The sequence below is a fragment of the Phaenicophaeus curvirostris genome, chromosome 6 (genome assembly GCF_032191515.1).
Source record: "Phaenicophaeus curvirostris isolate KB17595 chromosome 6, BPBGC_Pcur_1.0, whole genome shotgun sequence".
In the NCBI taxonomy this organism is placed as follows: domain Eukaryota; kingdom Metazoa; phylum Chordata; class Aves; order Cuculiformes; family Cuculidae; genus Phaenicophaeus; species Phaenicophaeus curvirostris.
In genome coordinates, this window is record NC_091397.1 from 20,396,045 (window position 1) to 20,423,459 (window position 27,415).

The following is a 27,415-nucleotide window of genomic DNA, read 5'->3' on the forward strand; positions in this document are numbered from 1 at the left end:
TATATAGCCTATAGATGGAGAAAAGTCAAAGGTCAGTATCAGTTTCTGTTGGTCATGAATATATTGTTTCTCTGCTGGGAAAAACACTTTATTTCTTGGTTATTTTCTAAGTAATTTTCATATCTTAAAATCTATGTAGAAGTATGTCTGTAGGAAGCAGAAATCAAGTTTGCTGTGCTCCCAAAAATCTCATGTTATGTAGGAAACCTTAGTGGACATTAGGACAGAACTTTCAAGTGCCTTTTGTTGCATTTTAAAAACGAGTGCTAAAATTTAATGTATTTATTTGGAGCCAGTGTGTTACTGATGGCTCTACGTTCACTATTTATGCTTGTCTCCTTCAGCCTAAGTTCTTCAGATCCAGTTCACCTGATGCCACCAAACAGGTAGTGAGAACTAGTGTAAAGAGGCCTTGATATGAGGATTTAAGTCTTCCTTTTTTTATTCTGATGAAAAGGGTCTTCAGCTAACACTCAGGTCACTCACTTTTCCTTTACCTGGGAAGCTACATTCTTTCACTCACACTGGCAATCCAAATAGAAAATCGCAACAAACTATGAAATTCCATTTATATCTTGATACAGTCTTAATTTTTGTCATCAACCTTAAAATTAACCTGTAGGTTGCCATGAAAAAACTGAAAATTCATAAGAGAGATTTCATTGACACTGCATAACTATTAGTCAAACCCGGAAAAGATTAGTGCAAACAGCCTTTGAACAGTAAATATGGCAAAGGGGTGTGCAGTCAATTTGATTCCAAAGTCTATGGAGACTGCAGAACCACAGTTATCTTCCTGTGGGATATGGGTTTTGAAGTCTTTATGTAGTTTGTAATGGAAATAAAGTCAATGAGAAACAGTAAGTCCTTTCATCTCTCTCCCTAGTGGCACGTCCTCTTTGTGTGATATGAGGCTTCTGCAGAAGAAAGGCTCCAGAGTAGCTGTGCCTGCTCCTCACCCTTTCACCATACTCCAGGGGTTATCTTTCTCCTTACTCCACTAAGACAGGAAGGTGTTGTAGGCCATTAGAAGTGGTATTGTTTGAACTATAGTCTAAACAAGCTCTGCAAAGAGTAAACATATGTTTTATGAATTACTGTATATCACTGACAAGAGCCTTGCACTGCGTATGTGCTCATGAGGAGGGCTTTTGTTCCTCAGCCTGACACGGACATTTTAAACAGTGATTTCAGTGATTTCTCCTTTTCTCCCCCCAGCTCACACCAATATCTGTGACTCTGTATCCAGGATGTTTATTTGTAAGATTTCGCTGAGGCCTTGACACCTGTATGTACCATAGAAAATCTTAGAGCAAGAAACTATGCTTCTGCTCCTGGTCAGTCTGGTCATAAGACAAACTAGTTAGATGAAATGGAGGAAAAAGCTCTTCATTTCTTGTGTTGGAATTGCAGAGATGCTCCCCTGTTCGTGGGCCAGGGAGTTTACTTGTGTTGGAACAGTGATAATACTCTTTTCTGCTGATATATGGTAGAAGAGGAGAGGAAACAGGATTTAGTTTCCTTCCTTGCTCTGTCCTTCACTTAACTTCTTTTAAGACACCTCTGGTTTTGAGGGGGAAAATCACCCTTAGTAAAAGACAAGGCAAAGTTAAGAAGAGAGACTAATAACTGTCTGCTCTTTATATTGTAATATGGAGAATTCATGTGCAGCTGGCAGGAATACAGAAATTCTTCACTCCTATTCATATTCAGTTGCTAAGCTCTGTCATTTTAAGGAGGTCAAGCAGAATGACAGAGCAGTTATGTTTTCTTCTCTGGCAGCCAAAGAAGAATAATTCTTTTACGCTAGATAGCTGAACTCTGTTTCTGTAATGTTCCCTAGATTCTGGTAATCAAACGTGGCATTTGGAGGAAGAGAAATTGTAGATTTTATGGGAAAAACTATAGGCTCTTGTGAGTTTCTTGTCCTCTTTCAAGTATTTCAGCAGGCTTGCACTGCAACAGAAGGCTGAACACATTAAAACAAAGCTCTGTGTACTCCCTTTTGGTAGGGGTCACAGCCACACTTCCCTTATCCATCAGACTTTTACATCTGTTTCTGAGTTTGTTTGGGTTTTGTTGCTGTTGTTGTTGTTTTGAACTAGATGGTGCTTTGGTTTTGATTCTTTTACATGCAAGCCCTCAGCAGGTTTGCCAACCTGAAAGATAGTGTGTGGGAGTAAATATTCTTCCAGTCAACAGTGTTGTGGGAAAACTGTGCTTTTCCATCTTGGTTATCAGATGATTTTCTGTTCTTAAGTGTATAATGTAGTACAAATGCTTGTAGTCGAATAATGAATACATCACTCGTAAATGTAATATTTTTGTACTTGTCTAAGTAGTTCTCTGTGTATGTAATATGGGCACAAGTGCATGCGTATGTTTGGTAACTTTCTGCTAACACAAATTCAGCGTGAACAGTTTTTGTTATTAAAAGGCTTATGCTTCTTCAAAACTAGTGAATCCCGTTTTTCTGTTCTCAAGTAGATTTTTGCTGAAATTATAGTTTCCTTTGTAAGACTTTGCCATAACCATGCTGTACCCCAAAAGGACAGTGCTTGTTCAGGCAGCAAGACAGAGCTTTCTCACTTCTGGAAACTGCAGTTTTCATTGGAAGGAGAAGTATCTTGTTTTTTCAGTTTTTGCCTCATGTTTTGCAGTGATTCCTGATACTCAAAAAGGCATTATTTATTTCTGATTAAAAATAACTATATTACAGATAGAAGAATTTTGGAAAACAGTGGGAGGTTTCCTGGTGTTAGAAAGGTGATATGTTTTCATCTCTAGATTTGTGGTAAGAAGGAAAATTAGATACAGGTTAGTTGTGCGTTCAGTTTTCAGTTGGAAATAGAGTGAGTGTGTATCTTACATGTGCTAAGTTCTGTGTAAGTTACTGTGAAAAGACCATTTCTGACCGCTTAGTATGTAACTTGGTCTCCTCTGAATAATCTATTTCAGCCCTTTTAGCCATTTAACTCTAAGAATCCAGAATGGCAATGGAACTACATTTATGTACTAACTCATGCATTATCAAATCTATCTGTCCTAGTCTGGAGTATTGGACTTTCAGTGTCCTCTGCTGAGTGCTTTGTTAATGCAGAATGTGAGAGAAATTGTTCCAGAAATTGGATTTTATTCTCTTCCATTACTAAGAGGTATCAAGTACCTGTAAAACCTTATTTTTTAATGTAAAACTTGAAACTTCATACAATCATAGAATGGTTTGGAACATTAAATTTCCAGAGGGCAGACTTTGATCTCTTCAGCAGGCTGGTTGGTGAAGTCTCATGGGAGACAGTACTCAAGGGCAAGGGAGCCCAGGAGGGCTGGGAGCTCTTCAAAAGGGTGGTCCTAGCAGCTCAGGAGAAAGCCATCCCCGTGGTCCGGAAAAAAAGCCGGCAGGGGAGAAAGCCAGCTTGGTTGAATAGAGAGATCTTGAGGGATATCAAGAAGAGGAGAAATGTTTATGGCCTCTGGAAGAAGGGACAGGCCTCTTGGGTGGACTACAGGAGGGAAGTGAGATTGTGTAGGGAAAAAATCAGAAGGGCTAAGGCTCAGCTAGAAATTGGATTGGCCAAGTCAGTGAAAGATAACAAAAAATCTTTCTACAAATATATAAATAATAAAAGGCGGACTAGGGAGACTATACAGTCCCTATTGGACACAGAAGGAACAACAGTAACAGGGGATGAGGAAAAGCCTGAGGTACTTAATGCCTTCTTTGCCTCAGTCTTTAGTCGTAAGGAGGGTCGTTCCGTCTGTGTACAAACCCAGGAGCTAGAGGAGCATAATGAGGCTCCCATGATCCAAGAGGAGGTGGTCAGAGCCTTGCTAGCCCGACTGGACACCCACAAGTCTATGGGGCCAGATGGGATTCACCCTAGGGTACTGAAGGAGCTGGCGGATGTGCTGGCCAAACCCCTTTCCATCATCTTCCAACAGTCCTGGAAGACTGGGGAAGTCCCACTGGACTGGAGGCTGGCTGATGTTGTGCCCATCTACAAGAAGGGTTGCAGGGAGGACCCAGGAAACTACAGGCCTGTCAGTCTGACCTCAGTGCCAGGGAAAGTCATGGAACAGGTGATCTTGAGTGCTATCATGAAGCACATGCAAGAGAACCGGGTGATCAGGCCCGGTCAACATGGGTTCACAAAAGGCAGGTCTTGCCAAACTAACCTGATCGCCTTCTATGACAAAGTGACTCGGCTGCTGGATGAGGGAAAGGCTGTGGATGTGGTCTTCCTGGACTTCAGTAAAGCCTTTGACACAGTTTCTCACAGCGTTCTGCTTGAGAAACTGTCAGCCTCTGGCCTGGACAGGCGCACACTCTCCTGGGTGGAAAACTGGTTGGCTGGCCGGGCCCAGAGAGTGGTGGTAAATGGTGTGAAATCCAGCTGCAGGCCAGTGACAAGTGGGGTTCCCCAGGGCTCAGTGCTGGGTCCAGCCCTGTTCAATGTCTTCATCAATGATCTGGATGAAGGCATTGAGTGCACCCTTAGCAAGTTTGCGGACGACACTAAGCTGGGTGGAAGTGTTGATCTGCTGGAGGGTAGGGAGGCTCTGCAAAGGGATCTGAACAGGCTGGACCGCTGGGCAGAGTCCAATGGCATAAGGTTTAACAAGGCCAAATGCCGGGTCCTGCACTTGGGGCACAACAACCCTATGCAGTGCTACAGACTAGGAGAAGTCTGTCTAGAAAGCTGCCTGGAGGAGAGGGACCTGGGGGTGTTGGTTGACAGCCGACTGAATATGAGCCAGCAGTGTGCCCAGGTGGCCAAGAAGGCCAATGGCATCTTGGCTTGGATCAGAAACGGCGTGACCAGCAGGTCCAGGGAGGTTATCCTCCCTCTGTACTCGGCACTGGTGAGACCGCTCCTCGAATACTGTGTTCAGTTCTGGGCCCCTCACCACAAGAAGGATGTTGAGGCTCTGGAGCGAGTCCAGAGAAGAGCAACAAAGCTGGTGAAAGGGCTGGAGAGCAGGCCTTCTGAGGAGTGGCTGAGAGAGCTGGGGTTGTTTAGCCTGGAGAAGAGGAGGCTGAGGGGTGACCTCATTGCTCTCTACAACTACCTGAAAGGAGGTTGTAGAGAGGAGGGTGCTGGCCTCTTCTCCCAAGTGACAGGGGACAGGACAAGAGGGAATGGCCTCAAGCTCCACCAGGGGAGGTTTAGGCTAGACGTTAGGAAAAAATTCTTTACAGAAAGGGTCATTGGGCACTGGAACAGGCTGCCCAGGGAGGTGGTTGATTCACCTTCCCTGGAGGTGTTTAAGGCACGGGTGGACGAGGTGCTGAGGGATATGGTTTAGTGTTTGATAGGAACGGTTGGACTTGATGATCCGGTGGGTCTCTTCCAACCTGGTTATTCTATGATTCTGTGATTCTGTTTGGATTGGAAGGGACCTTAAAGATCATCTAGTTTCAAATCCCCTGCCATGGGCAGGGACATCTTCCACTAGACCAAGTTGCTCAAAGCCCAATCCAACCTGGCCTTGTACATTTTTAGGGAAGAGGCATCCACAACTTCTCTGGACAACCTGTTCCAGTGCCTTACCACCCTCATAGTTTAGAATTTCTTCTTTATACCTAATGTAAATCTACTTTCTTTCAGTTTAAAGCCATTACTCCATGTCTTATCACCACACGCCCTTGTAAAAAGTTCCTCCTCATCTTTCTTTGAAGCTCTGTTTGGGTACTGCAAGACTGCTGTAAGGTTTCCCTGGAGTCTTATCTTCTCCAGGCTGAACAAACGCAATTGTCTCAGCCTGTCTTCATAGAAGCGCTCCAGCCCTCTGATGATCTTTGTGGCCTTCTTCTGGACTCTGTCCAACAGGTCCATGTCCTTCTAATCTTGAGAGCCCCAGTGCTGGATGCAATACCCCAGGTGGGGTTTCACCAGAGAGGAGTAGAGGGGCAGAATAATCTCCATCAACTTACTGGTCATGCTGCTTTTTTTGATGCAGCCCAGGATATGATTTGCTTTCTGGGCTGCAAGGGCACATTGCTGGATCACGTTGAGCTTCTTATCCACCAGTAACCCCAAGTCCATCTACACAGGGCTGTTTTCAATACAATCTCCTGTATTTCTCCTTTGGGTTGCCCCAGGCAGGACCTTTCACTTGGCCTTGTTGAATTTCATGAGGTTTACGTAGGCCTGCCTCTCAAGCCTGTCCATGCGCCTCTGGATGACGTCCATTCCCTCCAGCATGTCAATCACACCACACAGCTTAGTGTTGTCAGCAGACTTGCAGAAGGTGCATTCAGTCCTACTGTCCATGTTGCCCACAAGTGGTAAACAGCACCAGTCCCAATAGCAACCCTTGGGCAATGCCAGTCATCACTGGTCTCCACTTGGAAAGCAATTCTTTAAGTGCAACCATCCAGTAAATTCCTTATCCACTGAGCGGTCCATGTGTCAAATCTCTGTCTCTTCAATTGAGAGACAGGATGTGGTGCGGGTCAGTGTCAAATGCTTTACACGAGTTCAGGTAGGTGATGTCAGTTGCTCTTCTCTTATCTACGAATACTATCATCCCATTGTAGAAGCCCTCCATACTTGTTAGGCTTGATTTTCCTTTAGTGAGCTATGTTGGCCATCACCAATCACCTCTTTATTTCCTATGTGCCTTAGCATAGTCTGCAGGACAATCTGCTTCATGATTTTTCCAGACACATGGGTGAGACTGACTAGCCTATAGTTCCCTGGGTCTTCATTTTTACCTTTTAAAAATGGAGGCTATGTTTCCCCTTTGCCAGTCAGTGGGAATTTCACCAGACTGCCACAGCTTCTCAAATATGATGGATAGTACCTTAGCAACATCATCTGCCGGTTCCCTCAGAACCTGGGGGTGCATCTAATCAGGTCCTATGGACTTGTTCACCTTCAGGTTCATTAGACAGTCTCAAACCTGATCTTCTCCACAGGCAGACCTCCATTCATTCCAGCCAGTCATTGGCACAGATGGCAATACCCCCTCCTCATCTCCCCTGTCTGTCATTCCTTAAGAGCCAGTATCCTCCTTGTCTGACGCTGCAGTAACAGGAGCCATCACACCACATCTCTGTAACGTCAATAAACTCATAGTCCTGCAGGTGTGCACGCATCTCTAACCCCTCTTGTTTATTCCTCATGCTATGTGTGTTTGCATAGAGGCATTTAAGGTGGGCTGCCAAGTTATGGCACTCCAAGTGAGGGCTAAGTTAAGTTTTGAGTAAGGTTCAATTCGGGCCTCTGGAAATAAAACTAAATAACCCACATTAATATATAAATTGTGATTAGTCTGAAAGCACATTTTCATTCAGTGTGTGTTCATGAGGATGAGTTAGTGTTCTAGGGAGAGGTTTACATTTCACACTTCCAAAATATTTCTGCTTATATTCCCTCTGCCTGTTTTTGATTCCCATGCTTGTCTCCCATAACCTTGGGAACTGGCAGCACCGAAAACTAATTCCCACACATCCAGGTGAAGGAGAATCCTGAAGAGATCCCGTTTCCTTTTTAGGTAGTGTGGCAGCAGTTCAGGGGATCCTTCTGTTTGTCCTGCCACTTGGCTGAGTTTGATGTTCCCATTTCCTTTAAACAGCTAGTGAGCAGAAAGTGGAATTTTTGTGTCTCAACAGTTGGAAGTGTTAATGGCTCCCTTGGCAAGCAGTTGTTTCAGTTATTCAGTGTGGTCCCCTAGAGCAGCTTTTGGTACACTTCAGAGAATTTTATATCCAGCAGACAATAAATATCGTTAGTAACATTATATGCAGTCACATACTTTATCTTGATTGATGCTATCCTTCTGCCATTGCTCAGATTGGTTGTACCCACTATGCAAATAAATAGCTGCACAAAAATCAAAGCACACCTTCTGTGAGAAGAACCTGTAGGCTTTTCTCTTTAAAACAAATGGGAAACAGTCGATGGACAATAAATGTGAATTCAAATTGTAATTGAAGGCATGTGAGTAGCATAACATGCTAACATTTTGCTAACTCTTTCCATTTGTGAGGAAGCCTAGAGCAAAAACCTGTCTATTCACAATTTAAGAAGAAATTGCAGCTTCCTGTGGTGCACTGTGGCCCCACCAAGACTGGGGGTGCCTCAGGCTAGCTTTCAGACATTTGTGCCATCATAAGTAAAAGAAAGTGGTGCGGTGTGTGAGGAAAGGCAAGGCGTATTGTACTGTGTTTTCTGAGCTGAGATGTGCTGCAGCTTAGGTAGAATAACAGCCAAAAAAGGACAGCTGGCAATAAGGTTTATTCATCAGTGACACCAAATCCTGACTGTAATTCTTATTCAGAACTTCAAAGCAGGATGCCCTGTGATATGATTATGTCCCAGTTACAATACCAGTGGTAGAAATGGAGGTATATGTAAGTATTATAATACATCAGTAACTAATAGATACATAGGCTAAAGTCTTCAGACTGTACAGCTAACATTGAAGACTAATTACAAAATAATAGCAATTTATGCTATAATCTATAGAAAATGAGTGGAGGCACTGCTTTTATATTTGAAGGGCTGCAACACTTCCTAAGCCATAATACAATATAGGACATGTATCTGGAAGTACATGCATTAGAGGATGTAGAGATGAGTTGAAGACATTATGTTTTAGAAGCTATAATAAAAAAAAAATCATTTTCCCAATCCAGATAGGTCAATGGTTCTACCCAAGCAAAACCAACCAGCCAAGCCACTCCTATAGCATCTGTATAAATTGTGCTCCAAATATACATATAAAAAATGACCCAAGTATATAAATCTAGTCCTAGTTAGAAGTTATTTTGTCCTTGGGTTGCAGTAGAGTATTTAATGTATTAAATCTGCTTTTGTGAGGAAAATGAGTGAATTAAACATCTAGAAAAAAAAATTGTAGTTGAATATTAAAAATGTAATGTTTTGTCAGTTGCACTACATTTAACTGGTTTAGAATATTCTTTGTTCATCATCATGACACTAAAGCGATGTTTTAGGATTTGAAGCTAGAGACAAATAGGACTCTAGGTTTGAGGTTAGAAGCCAAACGGTGCTGTAGTAAAAATTGTTCACTGGGATCTGGAAGGGGGATTTATGGTTTGTATTTTAAGTGAATTAAATTGTAAGTGATGTAGATTATTGTAATTGCCCATAAAAATCTAAATGACAGATACAGATGAAGACAATAATTGTTGTCATTAATTCTAAATTGTAATTTTGTATTGTGTTCACTTCCATTTTATCCTATTGTTTAGCAAAACCCACAAAAACATGTCAGTATAAGCAAATAATACAAACAGCTTCTTCCTATATTTTTAAAGGCTAGTAACATTTTGAAACATTTTACTTGTTGAATTTCATGGGAGATCATTTACCACCCTGTTTTATAACAGATACCTTCAGCTTATTTGTGAAAAAGCTTATGTTTTAAGGGGCTGCTATGGAATTACATTTATAAAATCTTTTCTTTTAAGTGTTTGTGGCCTGTAAGTCCTAAATAGCCTTTCCAAAGGCAGTCTTGGGAAGCTGATGGCATTTTTGGTTCATCAAAACTGTATACATTGCCAGGACAGGGCTAGCTGATGCTCTTTGCAGGCTGTAAAGTTGCCACTCACCACCTCCACTGCTTGACAGTCATACATAGTCACAGGCAGGGACTCAGGGGGGTTGTTTGGGATGTGGCTTCTTCTCCTCTCCTTTGGCAGAGCACAATATTATGAGTATTTAATACTTTAAACTCTGTGGTGCTTTACAACTACAATTGTCAGTGATTGCAAAGCTTTTGATCTGTGACTTGGTATCCCTTCACCACCTGTTTTTCAGAAGAAATGGCGCTCTAAGGAATATCCACAAGCATGTCTTGGCAAAAATCTTCCGTGTATCATCCTCTTTTGCTGAAGAGGATAAATACTCAGTTGATTGTCCTTATTTCTTTTAACATTGACAGCAGAAAACAGGACATCCTTGGTTTCTTTCATTTTTCTCTGGACTCTGATATTTAATGTCTTGCAGACATGACTTCTGCAGACTGCTAGCCTGGGCTTTCCCTGAATATGGGGCTTTCATACAGGTACTGTGAAAGGGGATAAAAGCTGTGCTGTTATTTAAAGGCAAAATGTCCACAAGAGCCTGTTTTGGTTGCATTAAAGAGATGTAGACCTTTCAGGGAGACCAGAATGTACTTCAAGAAATAGATTGCCCTGAAATACAATATAATTGACTTGACTGGTCCACCATTTGTCAAAATATGAATTAAGAAGGCCTAAATGACCAGACACATAGATTATGATATACTAGAGGCAATTTGCCAGCCATTCTTCCCCTGGGCTAGGTAACACTTCCCAAATTCCCACTCCATCTGTTTTTCGATGCGTGATGGACTTATACAGCAAGGACAGGTGTAAACAGTATTGATATTATTGGTTGTTCATACAAATCAGGAAATTTGTAACAGGTCAGACTTTTATGACTGTGTTTGCTCTCTGGTGTAATTGAAATATGAGGTAGTCCCCCTTCTAAAAGGAGAACAAATTATGAACAAAATACAGCATTTCACGTGGCACGAATACATTAGATGTTGTTTTTGTCATTCCTTTCAAAATCTGTTTTCTTTGACAATGCTAAACAGGTATGTGTGATTTTCTATTATAAGTTCCCTGTAATTTATCCCTGAGGTGCTTGGGGATATGGTTTAGTAGTGGACAGGTACAGTTGGACTTGATGATCTCAAAGGTCTTTTCCAACCAAGAGTTTCTATGATTCTACGAATTTAATTCAGAATCAAATTTTGATTTCTTACAATGAAGCTACTGTTAAGTGCTATAATTGTATGATTCTGCATTCCCACAATAATCTACTTCAGTTTACATAGTGGGTACATATATTTAGGCTTAATTATTGCTAGCTGATAAAATGGTGTTATAAAATAATGGCACTCAACACAGTCTGTTAGTCTAATCATGACACAAATTAATCTAATCATGACACAAATGTTAGTTTAAAACATTTTATTTTATCCATTGTAATTAATGTTGTAAGCATTTTGATTTTTGCGTTGTGAATAATACTGTTAGTTATTTTAATACAAAATAAATAATTCTGTTGATTCCCACCCCCTGCATTCACCTTGATTTGAAGAGTGCATATTTTATTTCTTATAGCTTTATAATTTAGGTTATGGAAACTTCCTAGGCTTCTAGTGCTCTGAATTTGCCACTGACTCCAAGTAGTTCAGAGCTTCAATTCTAATGAGGTCAGTGAGCATGGCAGATATTTATTAGCATCCTGTGTGAATTAGGCCATACTTTCAGGTTGTTATTTTAACAACCTAATTATATCTGGGTTTGATATTCCAATTTACTAACTATTACTGACTCTTGTAATGGATAGTATGCAGACAAACTGCTGCTTCTGACAGCACCACTGAGAGCAACAAGCCCAGTAGCTCAAACATCCATGAAAGCAGCCTAACTGACAAGTAAAGGGCAAGAAAAAGAGGAAAAAAAAAAAAAGGAAAGAAAAGAAATGAAGAGAAAGTTACTGTCACAAGAAAAAATGCCAAGATGTTTTACAATGTTGTTCTCTACAGTTATGAAAACAGCACTGTTCTGTATCAGGTCTCACCATCTGCAATCTTCAGGTTAGTTCTTTTTATATTCTTATGCAGTCTGACCTATTCCCACTAAATTTGACTGTGCTGTGCTACTTTTTCTGGCTAGAAAATAATAAAACTCTATAATAGATAAGAGTTATAATCAGTTTAGAGTATGTGTGTCTATTTCCTAGCTTATTTGAAAAGTTAATGCTGAGCAATTTTACTTTAGAGCTGGCTGGGAGTTTTTCAATATTGTTCATCAGAAGATAGCAGCTTAATGCCAAACTTCTTCATAGGAATGCATCACTTGTGATTAATGTCTCAGTGCCAACACCCTCCCCCCCAGTTTGATTCAGTTTTGAGATTGTTAAGATTATAGCTTGACATTTTTGAAACAAAGAATCTGGCTTTATGTGGAAACATGTTTAATTTTAAAGAGTCCATACATCATAATAAACATTGAAAATTATAAAAACTAAATGTAGGTCTTTTGAAATTACTGGCATAGAATTGTTTATTTATCTGATACTTAAAATTTCTTTTTTCTATGAACCTTTGACATATTTGTGTTTTTTTTAATCGTAATTTGGGATAGGAGCATTCTTGGCAAACAGTTCTACAGTGAAAACTATAACTGAGGTTTTCCTGATGTTATCTGTATCTAACATCTGCACTCTTCTGTTTGTTTTCTGTACTTCGTGACTACATTTTATGCTGTCCTTTAGTGACTATCCACATGCTCTGTACAATGGGCATGTTTCAGAGTTCTGTACCTCATCTCAACCCCTTCACCATCTCTATATCTGGACGGTCCTTGCACACTCATTGTAGACTTTAAGTTCTCTGTTATCTGTTTTTACTGTCAAGTAAATAGCTCTTGCTGGCTGCATTAGGCTTAATCTTTTCTAAACTTCCACTATGACTTTTTCAAATACTCTGAAGACATAGGATGCACATGGTTGAGCAGTGCATGCCACCTGCAAGCACACAATGGCTTTCTGCATTACACAGGATGCATTGTTTTGAGCTAGATACTGGAATATCTGGAGGGAAGCATCTATGAGAGGTTCTTTTGTGGTTTGAACTCAGAGGGAGCTTGGGCAGAAGTGAGGTGCTTGAGGGTACATACCTTGGGACAACCGAGCTGATCTAGCAGTTTACTGCCTTCTGCTGCCTGTGGCCTTGGGTACCCAGTCCTGCCTCCTTCCTTGCACTACATCTGTTGCTGGCCTGATCCCTTACTGAGCTGGCTTAGGTCACCAAGCCAGCAGAAAAACAATCCAGCTGAGAGGAAGAGAAAGAGTGGTAGGGATGTTACACTGCCTCAGCCACCTCATGGAGCATCAGCCTCAGATATGCAGTGGGAATCGGGGATGGGCTGCCTATAGCCCACTCCTTTGACAGTGTTTTCTGCTGCACGGGAAGTAGCTGAGTAATTTCTAAGGGAAGGGCAAAAGAAAGAAGGGACTTAAAGCTATGGGAGAGTCTTTGTAAAGTAAGACCATGAGGGCTGCCTTAGATGTTGCAACCTATAGAAAATAAGGCGGCAGCAAAGCAAAACAAGGGAAGGATTTCAGTATTTGTGGAACAAATGTTTCCAATCAGCAGCTTTGTCTGTTTCAGGTGAGCAAGTCATAATGTCAGTAACACAAAGGTGTATGATAATGCTATATTCTGGCTTTAGTGCAACCTTTGTGCTCCCAAGAAAATCTACAGCTTGATCATGCTCTTACAGATGCTAGAATTAAGCACATAATGATAATTTTCTGGGTTTTTTTTGGTTTTTTTTTTTTTTTTTCACTTGACTACTCCCTCATGTTGTTTTCGTTATTACAAAATGTTGCAATACTCTTATGTCTTCTCTGACATCTTAGTAGCCTGGTAGTGAAAACATGAGTTGAGATAACTTCTACATGTAAAGTGAAATAAATGCTTAAAAGTGCATGATGTCTGTACGAGTAAATAAAGTGATTATTATTTTACATCTGGTCCATTAAATGGCATGTATTGTAATAAATGGCAAAAACACAGTAGTTAGTATTGTGGATACATTGTTTTTTACCATGGATTATCAAGGCTCTGCTGAAAGCATGTCCTGGTTGGTACACGCTCTGCTGACTCCGTTGTCTGCTGCAGCCAGTTGATACCTGCTATTATTCTTTCAGCTTTCTCTTTTTCTTGGAGTCTTCCTCTCTGTTTGCCTTTTATTAAGTTCATTCATTTTTGTCTTTCTTTTCACTGGGGAAGCCTATAAAGATATGGTTAAAGAAATATGATAAATTCCTTCAAGTAGATAATTTAAAATGAGTATCTGGCTTGGTTGGTAAGTGGGACAGGAAAAAAATAAGTAAGGTTTTATACATCAGAATGCACCTGGTGAAGTCTTAATGCAACAAGAGAAAACATCCACCTGTACTTCTGAGAGCAATGGTCAGCCCTCAGCTCCCTCACCAATAAATCTGGCTTCAGCTAAATGAATTTTGTGTTCCAGCAGTGTTTTATCATTCCCTTAGGTTAACTAAGCCATTGCTTTTACTGCTGTTGCAGTCAGTGATGTTATAGAACTTTATTCTTTGGTTTGAGCCAAAAGATTGGAGTTAACTATGGGCGATGATGATGAAAAGTCGAACTCTCTTTCTGCATCTTTTAATCTCACCTTGAATTGTCACCAGAAACATAGCTCAGATCTGTTGTCTCTTCACTAATCTGCTTATTTGTGTGATTCCCAAATAGACAACTATCTGGAGATTTCTTAACTGTGTTTGCTCAAAAAACGTTAAAAACTGTTGATAATTTTTCACAGCCCTACTACAGTATTGTTTTAATGGGGAAAAAGGGGTGGAATTATTCAGTCAAATGTCTTCAACACTGATACATGCTGATATATGTGCTCATATGTATAACACCTAAATAAAAGACTGGAAGATAATTAGCAAAGCTAGTCTTAGAATTTCTTTCTTTTTGTTTGTATAGAGTCTTTTTCCAATACTTCAGCTTCTAATGCTTCCCAGAATTTCTCCTGCTTTGGATGGAATGCTTTATTTCCCTGGGCTTACAGTTTCCGTTGTTGCAGGTAGATTAGCAAACAGGTTCACTGAGGCAGTTTCATAGAATTCTCTCAGCTTGCGAGAAGCTGATTGCAGAAGAGAAAAGCACATATCAGACCTGCTGCTGGCAGTTGTCATGGAGGTGGGAGGCATGGGTTATCCTCCATGAAATAAGCCTGTTGATTGGAGGCTATAATGAAGCTGACCTTCATTAGTCTTTCCGCCTTCACTGAAAAGGAATGATTGGCAGGAGTTGAGAAAGATCTGTTTTGAGGAGAATGAAGCAAGAGTAAAAAAGTTTCTACCAGCATCTTCACTTGTCTTAGGAAGAAGAAGGATCTATTAGAGTGTCTGCCCCTGCCAGGAACCAGGGAAAAGCTACCAGCCCTTTGTCACTGTGGAGCAAGCAGGGTGCTGACTGATCAGTGGCCAATATCAGCTTAAGATAATACTTCCCATTAAGTTAGAAAATTCAAGCTGTGCTTGGTTTTCAACCCACATGACCAATTTACTAGTGGTATGAGGTGACAAAACTCCATTTGCTTCTGTGGACTGACCCACATTTATGCTGGTGCTGAATTAGGCAAAATGTATTAATTCCAGCTTGATTGCAGAACCTTTGTTTAAGTTATGTTTTTCTCTGATTTCTCATGAAGGGCTACATCTGGTCATGTAGAAGAGCTTGTAACAACACTGAAACATAAATTATTTGATGAACTACTTAGGACTATTAGGACACACTTAATGTGTGATAATCCTGTGAACATGTTAATGAGCAGCAATTCTCTGATGATTAAACTGCTTTAAAATGTCTTTGTACTCATATGTCATTTGAATGAACTTGGCACTTCTAAAACATCCATTATTCATCATGTTCCAGTGTTGCATCTGACTGTGTATCACTTTAATTTCACCCACTTAGCGAAGAAATCTATTTATTACAATAGTTTGAAACGTTTTCTAAATCAGAAACCCCCTAGTTAAATATACAGCATTACTTATCATTATAAGTGGAGTGGAGCAAAACATAGCATCCTGAATTGCAGTGACATACTTGGTGCATTCAAACATTCTAACTAGAACTAAATGGATGTTTTAAGAAAAAACTTTATTGAAATAAGTGATATTGTTATTTGGGGAAGAAGGATAGGTAAAACACCTTGCTGAAAGCGCAAGATTGACCTTTCTGAAATTCAGCAAACATTTTCTCTGTCATCCTTTCTCACACGCATTTATTGTCCTTTTCACTCAAGAAGCAGAAAAGGATAAACTATTATTACTGCAAATATGAATGCTACTAGCTTTTTTTTTTAATAGTTGTTTCCTGCTTCACCTGTATCTTAATTTCACAAGTCCTGGGTCCTTCCATACTTTGTGAACCCCATTAAATCGTACATTAGCTTTTTCCCTTTTGGAATCTGTGTGTGATGCCTATTCCAGAAATGCTTCTCCAGTTCCTAGCAAGCCCTTGAGTTGTATCTCAAAGTATCAGACTGCTGTTTGACCCCATGTTTGAAGATTTTTTGACTCATGGGCTGCATGGGCTCCATCTTCTGTAAGCAGAAGACAGCTTTTGTCAGCAGGGTTAGACAGAATACCAGCTAAATGGACCACTTGAAGAAGTATCCACAGAAATGCATTTTCTTTTCAGTGTAACCAAATGAATTTCTGTTTGAATTAGTAAAATTCTGGTAAAGAAAAGTGGGGGATGGGCTAATAGCCTCTATACATACCAAAAATCTTTATTCTCGGAGTGTACCAGAGTCATGCAATAGATGCATAGATGTGTGTTGACTAAACTTTTAGTTGTTATGTTTTGAAAAGCAATTCAGTCTCTTAATTTTACTTTAAAAATGCTTCTTGGGCTAGCTGGGAAAATAGTGGATAGTCAACTATGCTGTGCTTATTTCTCACAGATTTTTGATTGAACATGTTTTTCACCTATTCTGATTTGGTCTGTTTATGAAGTAGGATGTTTCAATAGCTGTGGAAGGTTCACAAATGCTTTCCTACTAAGCAATAGAAGCAGGAAGACCTTGTTGATTGTATTAACTCTTTCAACAGCTCTTGGTACAATATGAGTCAACATATTGATGATTAACCTATGGGACTGTTAAAATATTATACTTGTTAAAATAACGTGAATAATATATTTGTGAAAGAGGTGGAACAATTGTGTGGTAAGAGAAAGATACTGGAAGAGGTGGACTTCGAAAGATTTCAGTAGCCATTGATCTCTGAATCAGAATAAACTAAGAAATTCAACTGTGGTCTCACATTTTTACATTTCTGTCTCTACCTGTGAATTATAGTCCTTCTCTGTCCATAGCCCAATAGATAAGAGTTGGTTTGCAATAATTTGGGAATTAATTGTAGGGAATTTCTACTGTAACATTTCAAAACTCTGTTAGTAAATAGCTTTTCTCAAAAATCTTTATTTATGAAGTAGCAGTTTATGGAACTTGATATTTAGTGTGTCATCTATGGCAGTGTCAAAATTGAGTTAATGATGTCGCAAGCTTTTGTATGCCATTTTATGGTCAGATTTCTACATTAAACTTTCCCTTTCAACTAGCATTAGTAGCATATGTGGATCTATTGCTATATCTTTGGCTACATTTAAGTGTGAATCAACCCATGGAAAACCTTAAGTTGTATATGGAAATACTTCTGAACTGTTTCATAATAAATTATTATTTACAGTGCAAGTAATCTGCAATTTCAACAAAATGCTAGGTAAGGACTTTTAAAAAAATATTTACAGTTATATGTCTCTATTTCTTTAACACACAGCCCCTGTTCTCCCTGGGGCATATCAGCAAAGCCAGTCCCAAGGATATGGATACATGCACCAGACCAGTATGTCATCCATGAGGTCCATGCATTCACAGCCTCATTCAGCAAGTCTGGTGAGTATTTGATTTAAGGAACAATTTTATTTGGTAAGCAACATCATCGGCGGTTGTGAAGTCTTTTAAATATGAGTGAATTGGTCCCCTTTGGATTGTATAGTAGTCTATTTGACCATCCTAGTCCTAAACGCTAAGTAATAGTCCTTGTGTATAAGAAGGATTAAGTAAGGGCAATGGCAAGAACTTTTTATGTCAGAATGGATTAAAAAAACCCCACCACCTTTATGATCTCCAGAAGGCTGGAGAATCTTTGAACTGAATCTTCAACCTGATAAAACAAATAGTAAATACTTGGACAGTATTTCATAGGCTGAGATTTGATGTTATGCTCTGCAATGAATTCAGGCTCCTAGCGCTGTGTGAAAGCCACAGATCTCTTAAGAGAAGTCTTTTGATTGAAACTGGTTTTAAATTTTTTGACTTGCTGATTTTGTACTTGCAGGCTTTGTACCTATCCACATTGCTTGTCTTTGCTTCTATAAAGCTAGCTCAGAATCCGTATTGGTGTGCCCTTCCCAATTCAAGTCATGCACCCACTCGTGCTTGATCCAAACTGAGTTACTGCTGGGTGACTGAGAAGAAGCTTTATCGTGAAACCATGACTGTGGTTCATAATTGTCGTTGATGGGAATATAAAGCTGGAGTGAATATTTCATTTTAGAAGTAGCTGTCATGGAAGGAGTGCTGAGTGGGTATGCAGCTGGGGTTTTTAGGAAATCAAGCTTCTTTTTTCTTTTCGAACTCTCTGTAGAAAAGTTCAGTTCTAATGGTTACCATGTTTTTATCTTATCACTGCCTAGAGATTTTATAGTTCAGATACAGTCATGTTTTACCTTAAAAATATTGAATCATAATTTTGAATTTTAAACTATTTTGAATGGAAGTATATTTACTACCTCTGTCACCTTGAAGAAGTATTTAAATATGAACCAAACTTGGAGCTTGCTGAACTGAAAAATGCTGTCTTAAAGATTAGCTGAATCTTGCAATTTTATTTAAGACTGAAACTGCATGACATTTTATGTTATAGAGATCATGGCTTTCTGGGAAGTTTGGGTGCTCTCAGACTTGTCAGTTTCTCAGCTGCTTGGAGGCTGAGGGGACTGACTTGTTTGGAAGTCTGGGTTCCAGATACCTGCATCTTTGGGTGAACCAATATCCTGGGAAACTCTTTGGACATCTGCATGACAGCCGTGAGGCAGCTGGTAAATGGAATCAACCATTAATTTTGAAGGCTATTGCAAGGCATTTGAGGGGCTGGTTGCTTTCCAAAAGGGCCAGAGTCCATAAAGTGGGAGACTTGGAAGCGTGGGCTTTAGCAGCACATTCGATAGTCAGTGAGGAGCAAAGCAGCCTTCAAATCCAGCAGATAGAGAATGGAGATGCCTGCAAATCTTGAAATGCATGTAGCAGCATTTGCAGCTATCTGGACAGGTAGATGGCTTCTATTTCCCTGATATTTCTATCTCCCAGTGACTTACTTGGCTTACCTGTTGAAAGAAAATTGTTTCAATCATCTTGAGAATAATCACTTGCCTCTCCCTCCAGAACTGGTAATGCAAAGCTAATAGGTCAAGGAAGGGAGTGAAGTTAAAGCATTTGAAAAATAAAGAATTGACCAAGTTTCTCCTTTCAACAGAATTTCTTATCCCTTTTATGAAACTGTTGTAATTTGATATTCTTTTAAGTGATAATAGCTGTTTATGGTGGAAAAAATGAAACAGAAAATGCCCTAGTTTGAATGGATCTTGTTGCTGTTAAAAACTGATTGGGTTTTCTTGAAGACAGTAGGATCCAAACATGTACAGAAGGAGAAAATCAAGGCCTGCTGGCTTGTTGCTGACTGCTAACTTGCCAGGCTGGTGAGAAAGTCAGAGTGTGATCTTATCACCCCACCTAGGACAATGATTCTGCTCCAAATAAGTCATCTCTATGCAGCTAGAAACCAGGCATGCTCCCCTGTTTTTCACATCAAAAGACTCTTTAGCTTGTGCAGTTTATCCAGGCGTACTGGGCATGCTATACTCAGCAGCTGGGATGGCACAAGGGGTTCCCAGTGTGTGCTAGGGGAAGCCTCTGTTTGGGGATGGGTTTAAGTGTAGCGTTTCTCACAGACTGGAGGTGGAAGGCAGCATTGGAGTGCTTTTCAAATGTGTGGACGTGCCCTAGGAGACCTGACTAACTCAGACAATTTTAAGTTCATTCCTTTTGTCTGCCTGTATGATTCTGGGCTTGGAGTAGTACTGCCAGAGATGAAGCCTTGTCTAGCTAAGCCAGGCAGGGAGAAGAGAGAATTAAGAGAAGAAAGTAAGAAGGTGAAGAGGTGAAAGAAAAGAAATCCAAGCCCGAATAGTAGTCTCAAAACACAAGCAGTTTTTGAGACTTAACTTAAAGCAGTGGAAGTGACAAAATCACCCATAAGTGCCTGAGTTTGGCCAAGACATTTCTAGGGTGAGAGTGATTAAGATCCCATGGGTTATCTCAGGGCGAGGATGATTGGGGAGTTAGCTGCTGTAGTAAAACCTACCCATTTTGGCTGGTTTGTTGCACTGTTATAAAATCAGGATTCCCAAGTGACATGAGTTAAATTTATAACCACATACACCAGTTTTCTATACTGAGAAATATAAATTTTCTAATTTCTAAATTTTCAAATTATGGTGGTTTTATTTATTTATTTATTTTAATTTTGAACATCATTCTACCACAGTTGCTGAGTAGATTTTTTTGTTTATGGCTAACTTGTTTAATTTTCTGATTCTGAACTTTTACTTACTTTCTGTGAACAGTTCTGCATAAGAAGGTGAATTAAATTGTTGCTTAGAGTACTGAATGTTTTATAATGGACCCTTGCAGTCTGTTTGTCTCTTTGCAAGATAATAGAGAGTGTTCTCACCTCTTTAGATAACTACAAGTGGTAGGAAACCAAAACCTAGGTTTGCAAATTGGCTTTCCTAGATGGCTGTTCTATGTGAAGGACTCTGCAGCAGGTACTTTTCCTTGTAAGGAGCAATTCATAGAATAAGTACAAACTGGTGGCTGAAGTGGAGCTGTACATCTGTCAGCTCACATCTGGATCGGTAGCTGGGAATATGAAACCTGGGCTTCAGTGTTTCATATGCACAAGACTTACTGTTCTGTTTAAGCAGTAGCTGCAAGTTAGACCTATGAGGAGGTTGGATATAAGTGGGTGTTTGACTGTCTTAATTCCAGCCTTTTCTTATACTCTCTTGTGCTCTAAACTCACTACTGACAGAGGAATAATTCACTAAAATACTTTTTAAAAATCCCTGCTTTGAGTCCTTTAAGCATTGTAATTCTCAATTATATAGCCCAGACTACACTCTGAAGTGATAATTAGGCGTTAAATGCTAACAGGATTATTATGGAGATTTCTCCTGACAGCCATTGAACACCTAATTAGGTGTTAAGGCCATAAATTTAGGTTTCTCAGCAGCATTTAGGGCCCTAATAATTTTATTTTTTAAAGTTTGAAATTATCAGTTTGTCTTCTCAACTGTGCCACCATAGTGATGTAGTCAAACTGCCTTAAAGGACACAGCAGTTGTATGTCCTGTACCATGAAGTTCTTCAGATGAGTGAACATCCTTCTTGGTGAGTGAAAACTTCTCTCTTTTTCTCCAATTATATGTTAGTTTAGTAAAACATTTAATCTCTTCCCCAGTCTTTGCCCATTTAAGGGAGACATGTAAGCGTGGCTCACAGGAAAATCTATTCTCTACCTTATGTCAGGTATTGACTTACTACCATTTTTCTTAAATGGACCATTTTTTTGAAATAAATTGTATAAAGGTCTAACTACTGCTGAGCTTGTTGTAATAGTGTATTTTTCACTGTGTTTTTTTTTTCTTTTGAGTTAGTTTAAAGGCGCAATAGAGAAATTGGTTGAAATAGTTGGAAAAGACCCAAGATTCTCAAAGGCAGAAACCAGTTCTGACTGTGAGTTTTCTGCTTTGTGGATCTTTTGGGAATTTTTGGTGATGATAGTGAAATGGTAATTTGTAAATGGTGAGATGGAATGTCATCTGCAACTGTTAAAAAAAGATTAACAACTAAAATAATGATAAGGTTCCTTACCTTCTTGTCCTTCAGAGTTGTAAGACTAACCGCTCAGATGTGGCCAAGCTTTAATGACTCTGTATGGGATTAATTTTAACCCCCTGGATATGCAATGAGGTTTCAGGAATAAGGTGTGCTTGTCATTTTGTGGAAAAACTATGAATATGAAGTTCTCTGAAATCCCTGTTGGGTAGAAGCACTCTGAGGACAAATCCCAGTGCTGCTCCAACGCTGAATAAAAAGAATCCCTACTTAATAACCACATTGGTTATTGAGTGTAAATTTCTTTGTTTCAATAGAACACTCCCAATTAGTTGCTTCCATGTAGTGTATAAATAACAGTGGTTTTTTTCATTGCCTTCCATGAACATGTGGAAGACATTAAGGAACCACCAAGAAACCACAAACTTCTGTCTGAAAATTATACTGGGTCATACCCTGTAGGACAGCAACATTACAATGCATGGCAGAGAACAGTTATAAAGAGCAAGACTCGAATACAGTTCAGAGTAGACTAGTCAGGAGTGGTCTCCAGTGTTTAACTAGAAGTTGATTTATTGGTAGTTTTTAATCTGCACTGCCAATGATAAAGGCAGAATCAAGAAAAAAAGTGTATTTCTAGCATGGGTACAGTAATAATGAGTTGTCCTATAGTGTTTGGATTAGATAATCCCACATTTCCAAGATGTGACAAATGGCCTACTCACTCTGTGAGGAGGAATCTCCATCTTTTCTGGAAATAATATCATTAAAAATCCTCAAAAAACATATATGAGATGGACTAAAACTAATACAGAGTTGTTTTTCTCAGTTGGGAAGCAGAACAAAGTTTGCTGTCTCTAAAGAGGTTCAGACCACAGTACTAGGTATTTAGCTCAAATATTGTTTTTACTGTTTTTTCTCTTTAAATCATTGTACCAGAAAAATTCAGCTAGATATGGTGACACATGAAAAAGTGCTGCTAGGGAAACTGAATATTATCAGTGACGCTTGAACTGCTTTTGACTTCTGGTGAGAGACAGGGTAAGAAAAAGAAAGTACTCATGGGAATTTTAAAATGGGCTTATTTTCTTTTGCATTCAGATACAAGGGAAGACTGTTCCCTCTGAGTTTGAAAATCCACTTTGAATTCAAGTAAATGATTGCATTTTATTGGTTATGAGTGGAAATACGTACTCTATTTAGAAAGAATATGGAAATCTTGGCTTGCAGTGGATAGAGGTGTAGAGAAATTTCGCTTAGCTAATGATAGGCCTTTGTGTTCTGTTTAGAACTGTATTCTGTCTTTTATCTAAATATACTAGAATGAGTATTCTAAAGATTAATTTTTGCAGACTTTTTGAAATCTTGTTGGTGTTGTTTTTTCGTTAGGTAATAATATATTCCTAATTCTAATTCAGGGTAAAATGCTAATGAAATGAAGGACAGTCAGTGAAATGACAAAGTTAATGGTCTGGATGAAGACTGTGTTTCTTTTCTGTGGTGAAGGCACAGGAGAAGCTGTTTGGGAATCATGCAAATAGGGAGCAGAAGCACAGCTAGCCATGGCAGGGTGCAATGAACTGTTACTAGTGAATATATAAAACAACAGTTGGAATATTTCAAGAGGCAGTGAATGGCTTGAAATCTGTTTGTATGAGGATTTTGGACAATATGTAGGTTCACAAAAATCACAAAAATATTTTGTTACTCAGAAAAAGTGGCTGTATTCACTGTATATTTGACAGGGTCGAGGGTGTATTGTTGGTTTTCAACAGGTAACTGTTGATTTCTCTCGGCCTTGCTCACTGTGTTCTTATTTTCCTGCTCTTTTAATTTTCTTTGTGTGAAGAAGACAATGAATCTATTTCTGTTTAGGCTTCAGACTTTACAGCCTTGTTTTCTTTCCTTCAACAGAGAACATACAGAGCTATGTATGACTACAGTGCTCAAGATGAAGATGAAGTTTCCTTCAGGGATGGTGATTATATCATCAATGTGCAACCAATTGATGATGGCTGGATGTATGGCACTGTTCAGAGAACTGGGAAAACAGGAATGCTTCCAGCAAATTATATTGAGTTTGTTAACTAATTTTTGTCTGTAGTCCTTTGAGCTTTATTATGGTTTACTCAAAATCTAATCTTTTAGAAAAGAAGAATCTTTTAAATGTACACATTCATTACTTTATGACCGCTATAACAGTCTGCATTCTCACTCAGAATACAATTTAGAGTCCCTTATATGAAAGATAAACAATCAACAAGAAGCTCAGAGCTTTGAGAACAGCATTGCTTGTGATAGTTCTCCCTCAAATTGAAAAACATATGGAAGCCCGGTGCTGCCAATCCTACAAAGACTTCAGTCAATTAGCTGTAAAGGGGAAATAACTTTTCCCTACACCTCAAAGACATTGTTTCTCTTGTAATAACAACCTTAAAATTGATTTACTTCTTATGGCACTCTGAAGTCATAGGAGGTTAACAAACTGAGTTTGAACACATCTTCAGATTATTATGAAGGTGTTTAATGTTTGAACAGTTAGCATCCTAATAAAAATAAAAATGTTTAGCAGATATTTCAATCATTTGAAATAACGACAAATAATATGCTAGTAAAAAACCCCCATCAAATAAAAACCCCTGCTGTTCGGCAGCCTTGCATAAACAGTTCTGACAGAAAAAAATTCCTGATTCTTGCATACCCACATTTATTCCTGGATTACCATTTTCTTTTGTTTCCAACAGTAACCTCTTCTATCAGCTTTGCTTCCTTCCCAGTTCATCAGTTAGATTCATGCCTGAATTTGTGGCTCTTTGTTGTCTTTTCCACAGAAAATTCCTTGCAAATACTATTTAGAATATAAAACCTGTCACCTATTCTGTTTCTTCCTAATAATACTTAGTATTTAAACTTCCATTAGGGCAGTGTACAACCAATACTTCATGTTCCTTTACCTTCTGCTGTACTGCTGTAAATAAATACCCCATTGCTGTGCGGTCGCACAAAGCCTGCAGTCACATTCCTCCTACTTACCACAGGTAACTCGCTTAATGGCTGCTTTGCTAATGAGCTAATATACCTACCCCTGCTGCAGAAATACTTGCACCTCCACTGAGGAGTGGAGGAGAGCTCTGGTTATTGTAGTGCATTTCAGCCCAATGGCCTGTTGCTTCAGTTTTCTCCAAAAATCTTGGTGAACTAACAGTGAGTTGTACACTTGCCAAATGATTAATGATGGAGAAATACTGTTTTCTTTTTCTGATTTAATCTTTCTCATAACTGACACTGAAGGGAAAATGAATGAAACCGAAGCCCAACATACTTTATGCCATCATGCTTCAGTTTAGCCATCTGTAGAAAACAGTAAAAATGTTTTGCTGACATACACACACTATTTGCAGTTCATTAATTTATGATCAGAACTGAGACATCCAAGTCTCACTCTCTGAGGCTAAGCAGAGGATCAAATAACTGGTGACATAATGGACCTGTAAGAAGGACCGAGTCAGCAGGCTTGTGTCACAGGGAAGTTGCTTTTGCTTTGACTGCCTGCCAGGAGGGTGCTGTGTTTCCTCCCAGGGAGAAACTCTGGGAGGATAAACAGAGTTCACGTGAGAATTTACCATGAGAATGCATACATGTGTAAGGAAGAAAATGTTTTTGCTAGTAGTATCATTTGTGGGGTTCAGGCATGCTGGAGAAGTTAATTTGGGAGTAGCTCTCAGAATGTTGAGCCTGTGCAGCTTTCTTCCATTTCTGAAATTTTAAAAGCAGAATGAAATGTAGAGTTTATAGATGACTTCTAGTTTCACAAAGCAGACGAGCCTGCATTATCTATTTAAAGAATAAAGAAGGGAGGCAGTATGCATTTGTTATGTCAACTGAAAGTTGTCAATGCAAATACCTGCTAGTTTTATTATTTGCACACAATTATGAACTGGAAAGCTCGTGCAATTCTTATTTAGGTATTGCCTACATGGGGCTGATCTCAGCTGCCAAAGAGGGCGTGTTGGGGAAAAAAAATTGAAAATGTTCATGATTGTGGAATCATCTGTACTTACTTGTCAGCTACCTTATTTCAAGGCTAAAGCTGACCAGAAGCATCTAAATTCAAAAACTGTAATTTAAAACCAGGGATGTGATACTGTAAATAAGCAGACTGTATGGGTGACACTGATGTAATTTTAAAATTCTTGAAACTTTTGCATATAGAGCTGTTGCTGCAACATACCCTTCTGCAGCATTGGTGTCTTCCACATTGAATTAGCAAGCTTTGCAAGTCAAATGGCTTTTTCAAAAGGCTGATGTGGTAAGCTGAGCTAGAAACTCTGAAATGAGCAGTCTGCTTCTGTGTTGATTTGCATCACCAGCCATCAACAGCAAGGAGAGGAACCCCATCTTAGTATGGCTGGCAAATTTTTCTGATGATGCCTGAGGGAGAAGCTTGCTGCTGTGCTGGTCGTTAGCCATGTAATGCTGACAACAATAAAAACAAGTTATCAGTTTGTTAATGAGATATGAATAAAAAGAAAATACAGGGAATAGATATATTGTATGAATTTGCAATTTTTAGTGACTTACGAAAATTATAGCCTCCGCCTGTGACTACACTAGCATTCTTCCTAAGTGATGAGGTAGCTTGCAGTGTTGAACACTATGTATAGTGAAAAGTAAATCAGAAAACAAGCATTTGATGACATTAGAGGACTATTTTATGCTAAACAATGAAAATAAAATTTCCTTTATGAATTCTGAATATTCATTAGCCTGGTAGAGCAGCGAAAGCAATTTGCAAAGTAAAAAAGGTCAACAAAACAAAACAGTATTGTATTTCTCTTGAGAATGGTATGTCAGCAGAATTAAGATCTTTTTTTTAAGTTATTCATGTAGTCAGGTTTTTATGTTGTACATGCTTAGTAATTCATGTTCAGATGGCCTTTTGATATAGAACAAACTTTAGTGTCATTATGCAGCTTTGTTCTAAGCAATGCTATCAAAGGTGTCAAATTAACAGAGCGTAAATACAAGAAATGCTTTTTAAGATCTGAAGTTCATAAGGTAGGGAAAGGAAGTCAACTAGTAATTGCACCAGCACAGGTTTTACAAGGCATATGTTGGAGTCTATTACACGCAGTCGGATATAGGAGTGAACAGACATTATATGCTGTCTTGTAACCTTTTAAGTATATATTCTTTTTTAACATAGCATGCTCCCCTCGCTGTACTTTCTTCCTGTAGACAACAGTTTTCTGGAGGAAGGGGAAAGCTTTTAAAGGGCCGAATTTCCCAAGATGTTCCAAAGTTCAGGTTGGAAGTTCACACATTCCCATTTTAATCATTTTAGAAGTAAAGAAGATACAATATGCTGTAATTTTTGCTAACATGAGTATAAATGTAGAAAACAACACAGAGCATATTCATACATATATACAAGAACAAATGGGTGCCTTGCTTTTCATTATGCTTTCTTGCCTGGCTAATCTTCATTTTCTAAACAAAGCTACTTATGGATACTGCAGTTGTAATTTTTCATTATGGAACATTAGCATTTAATCTTGATGAAACAGGGTTTTCTTGATTACATTTGACATACCATAAACCACTTCAGCAGACTGGGATTTGACAGGGAATCACCTCCCATGGATTATATTTTTGACAAATGTGTCCCTATCAAGTGTTCCTTAGGGATATGGAAGGTCTCCAATATTTGGGAAAGGTAATAATTCTTGTTTTTATTGAACAGTGACTGCACGTCATCTTGTACAATGAAAAAGAAATGACAAATACAGAAGTCTTTGACAGAAAGTGATACAGGGTAAAAAATGTTAGATT

General features: G+C 39.1%; 1 protein-coding gene across 6 annotated transcripts in view; it reads left to right on the forward strand.

Moving 5' to 3' along the window:
• NEBL (nebulette) overlaps window positions 1–27,415 on the forward strand; it is a 412,617-nt gene that overhangs the window by 69,684 nt on the left and 315,518 nt on the right. For 5 of the 6 annotated variants that reach the window (XM_069859522.1, XM_069859519.1, XM_069859518.1 and 2 more), the window contains 2 exons: window positions 17,403–17,518; window positions 23,498–26,988. In XM_069859522.1, coding sequence (XP_069715623.1) covers window positions 17,403–17,518; window positions 23,498–23,674 — 293 coding nt within the window. In that variant the 3' untranslated portion in view covers window positions 23,675–26,988. Of the gene's footprint in view, window positions 1–17,402; window positions 17,519–23,497; window positions 26,989–27,415 lie in introns of those variants that run through there. The other variant, XR_011337639.1, reaches the window with a different exon arrangement.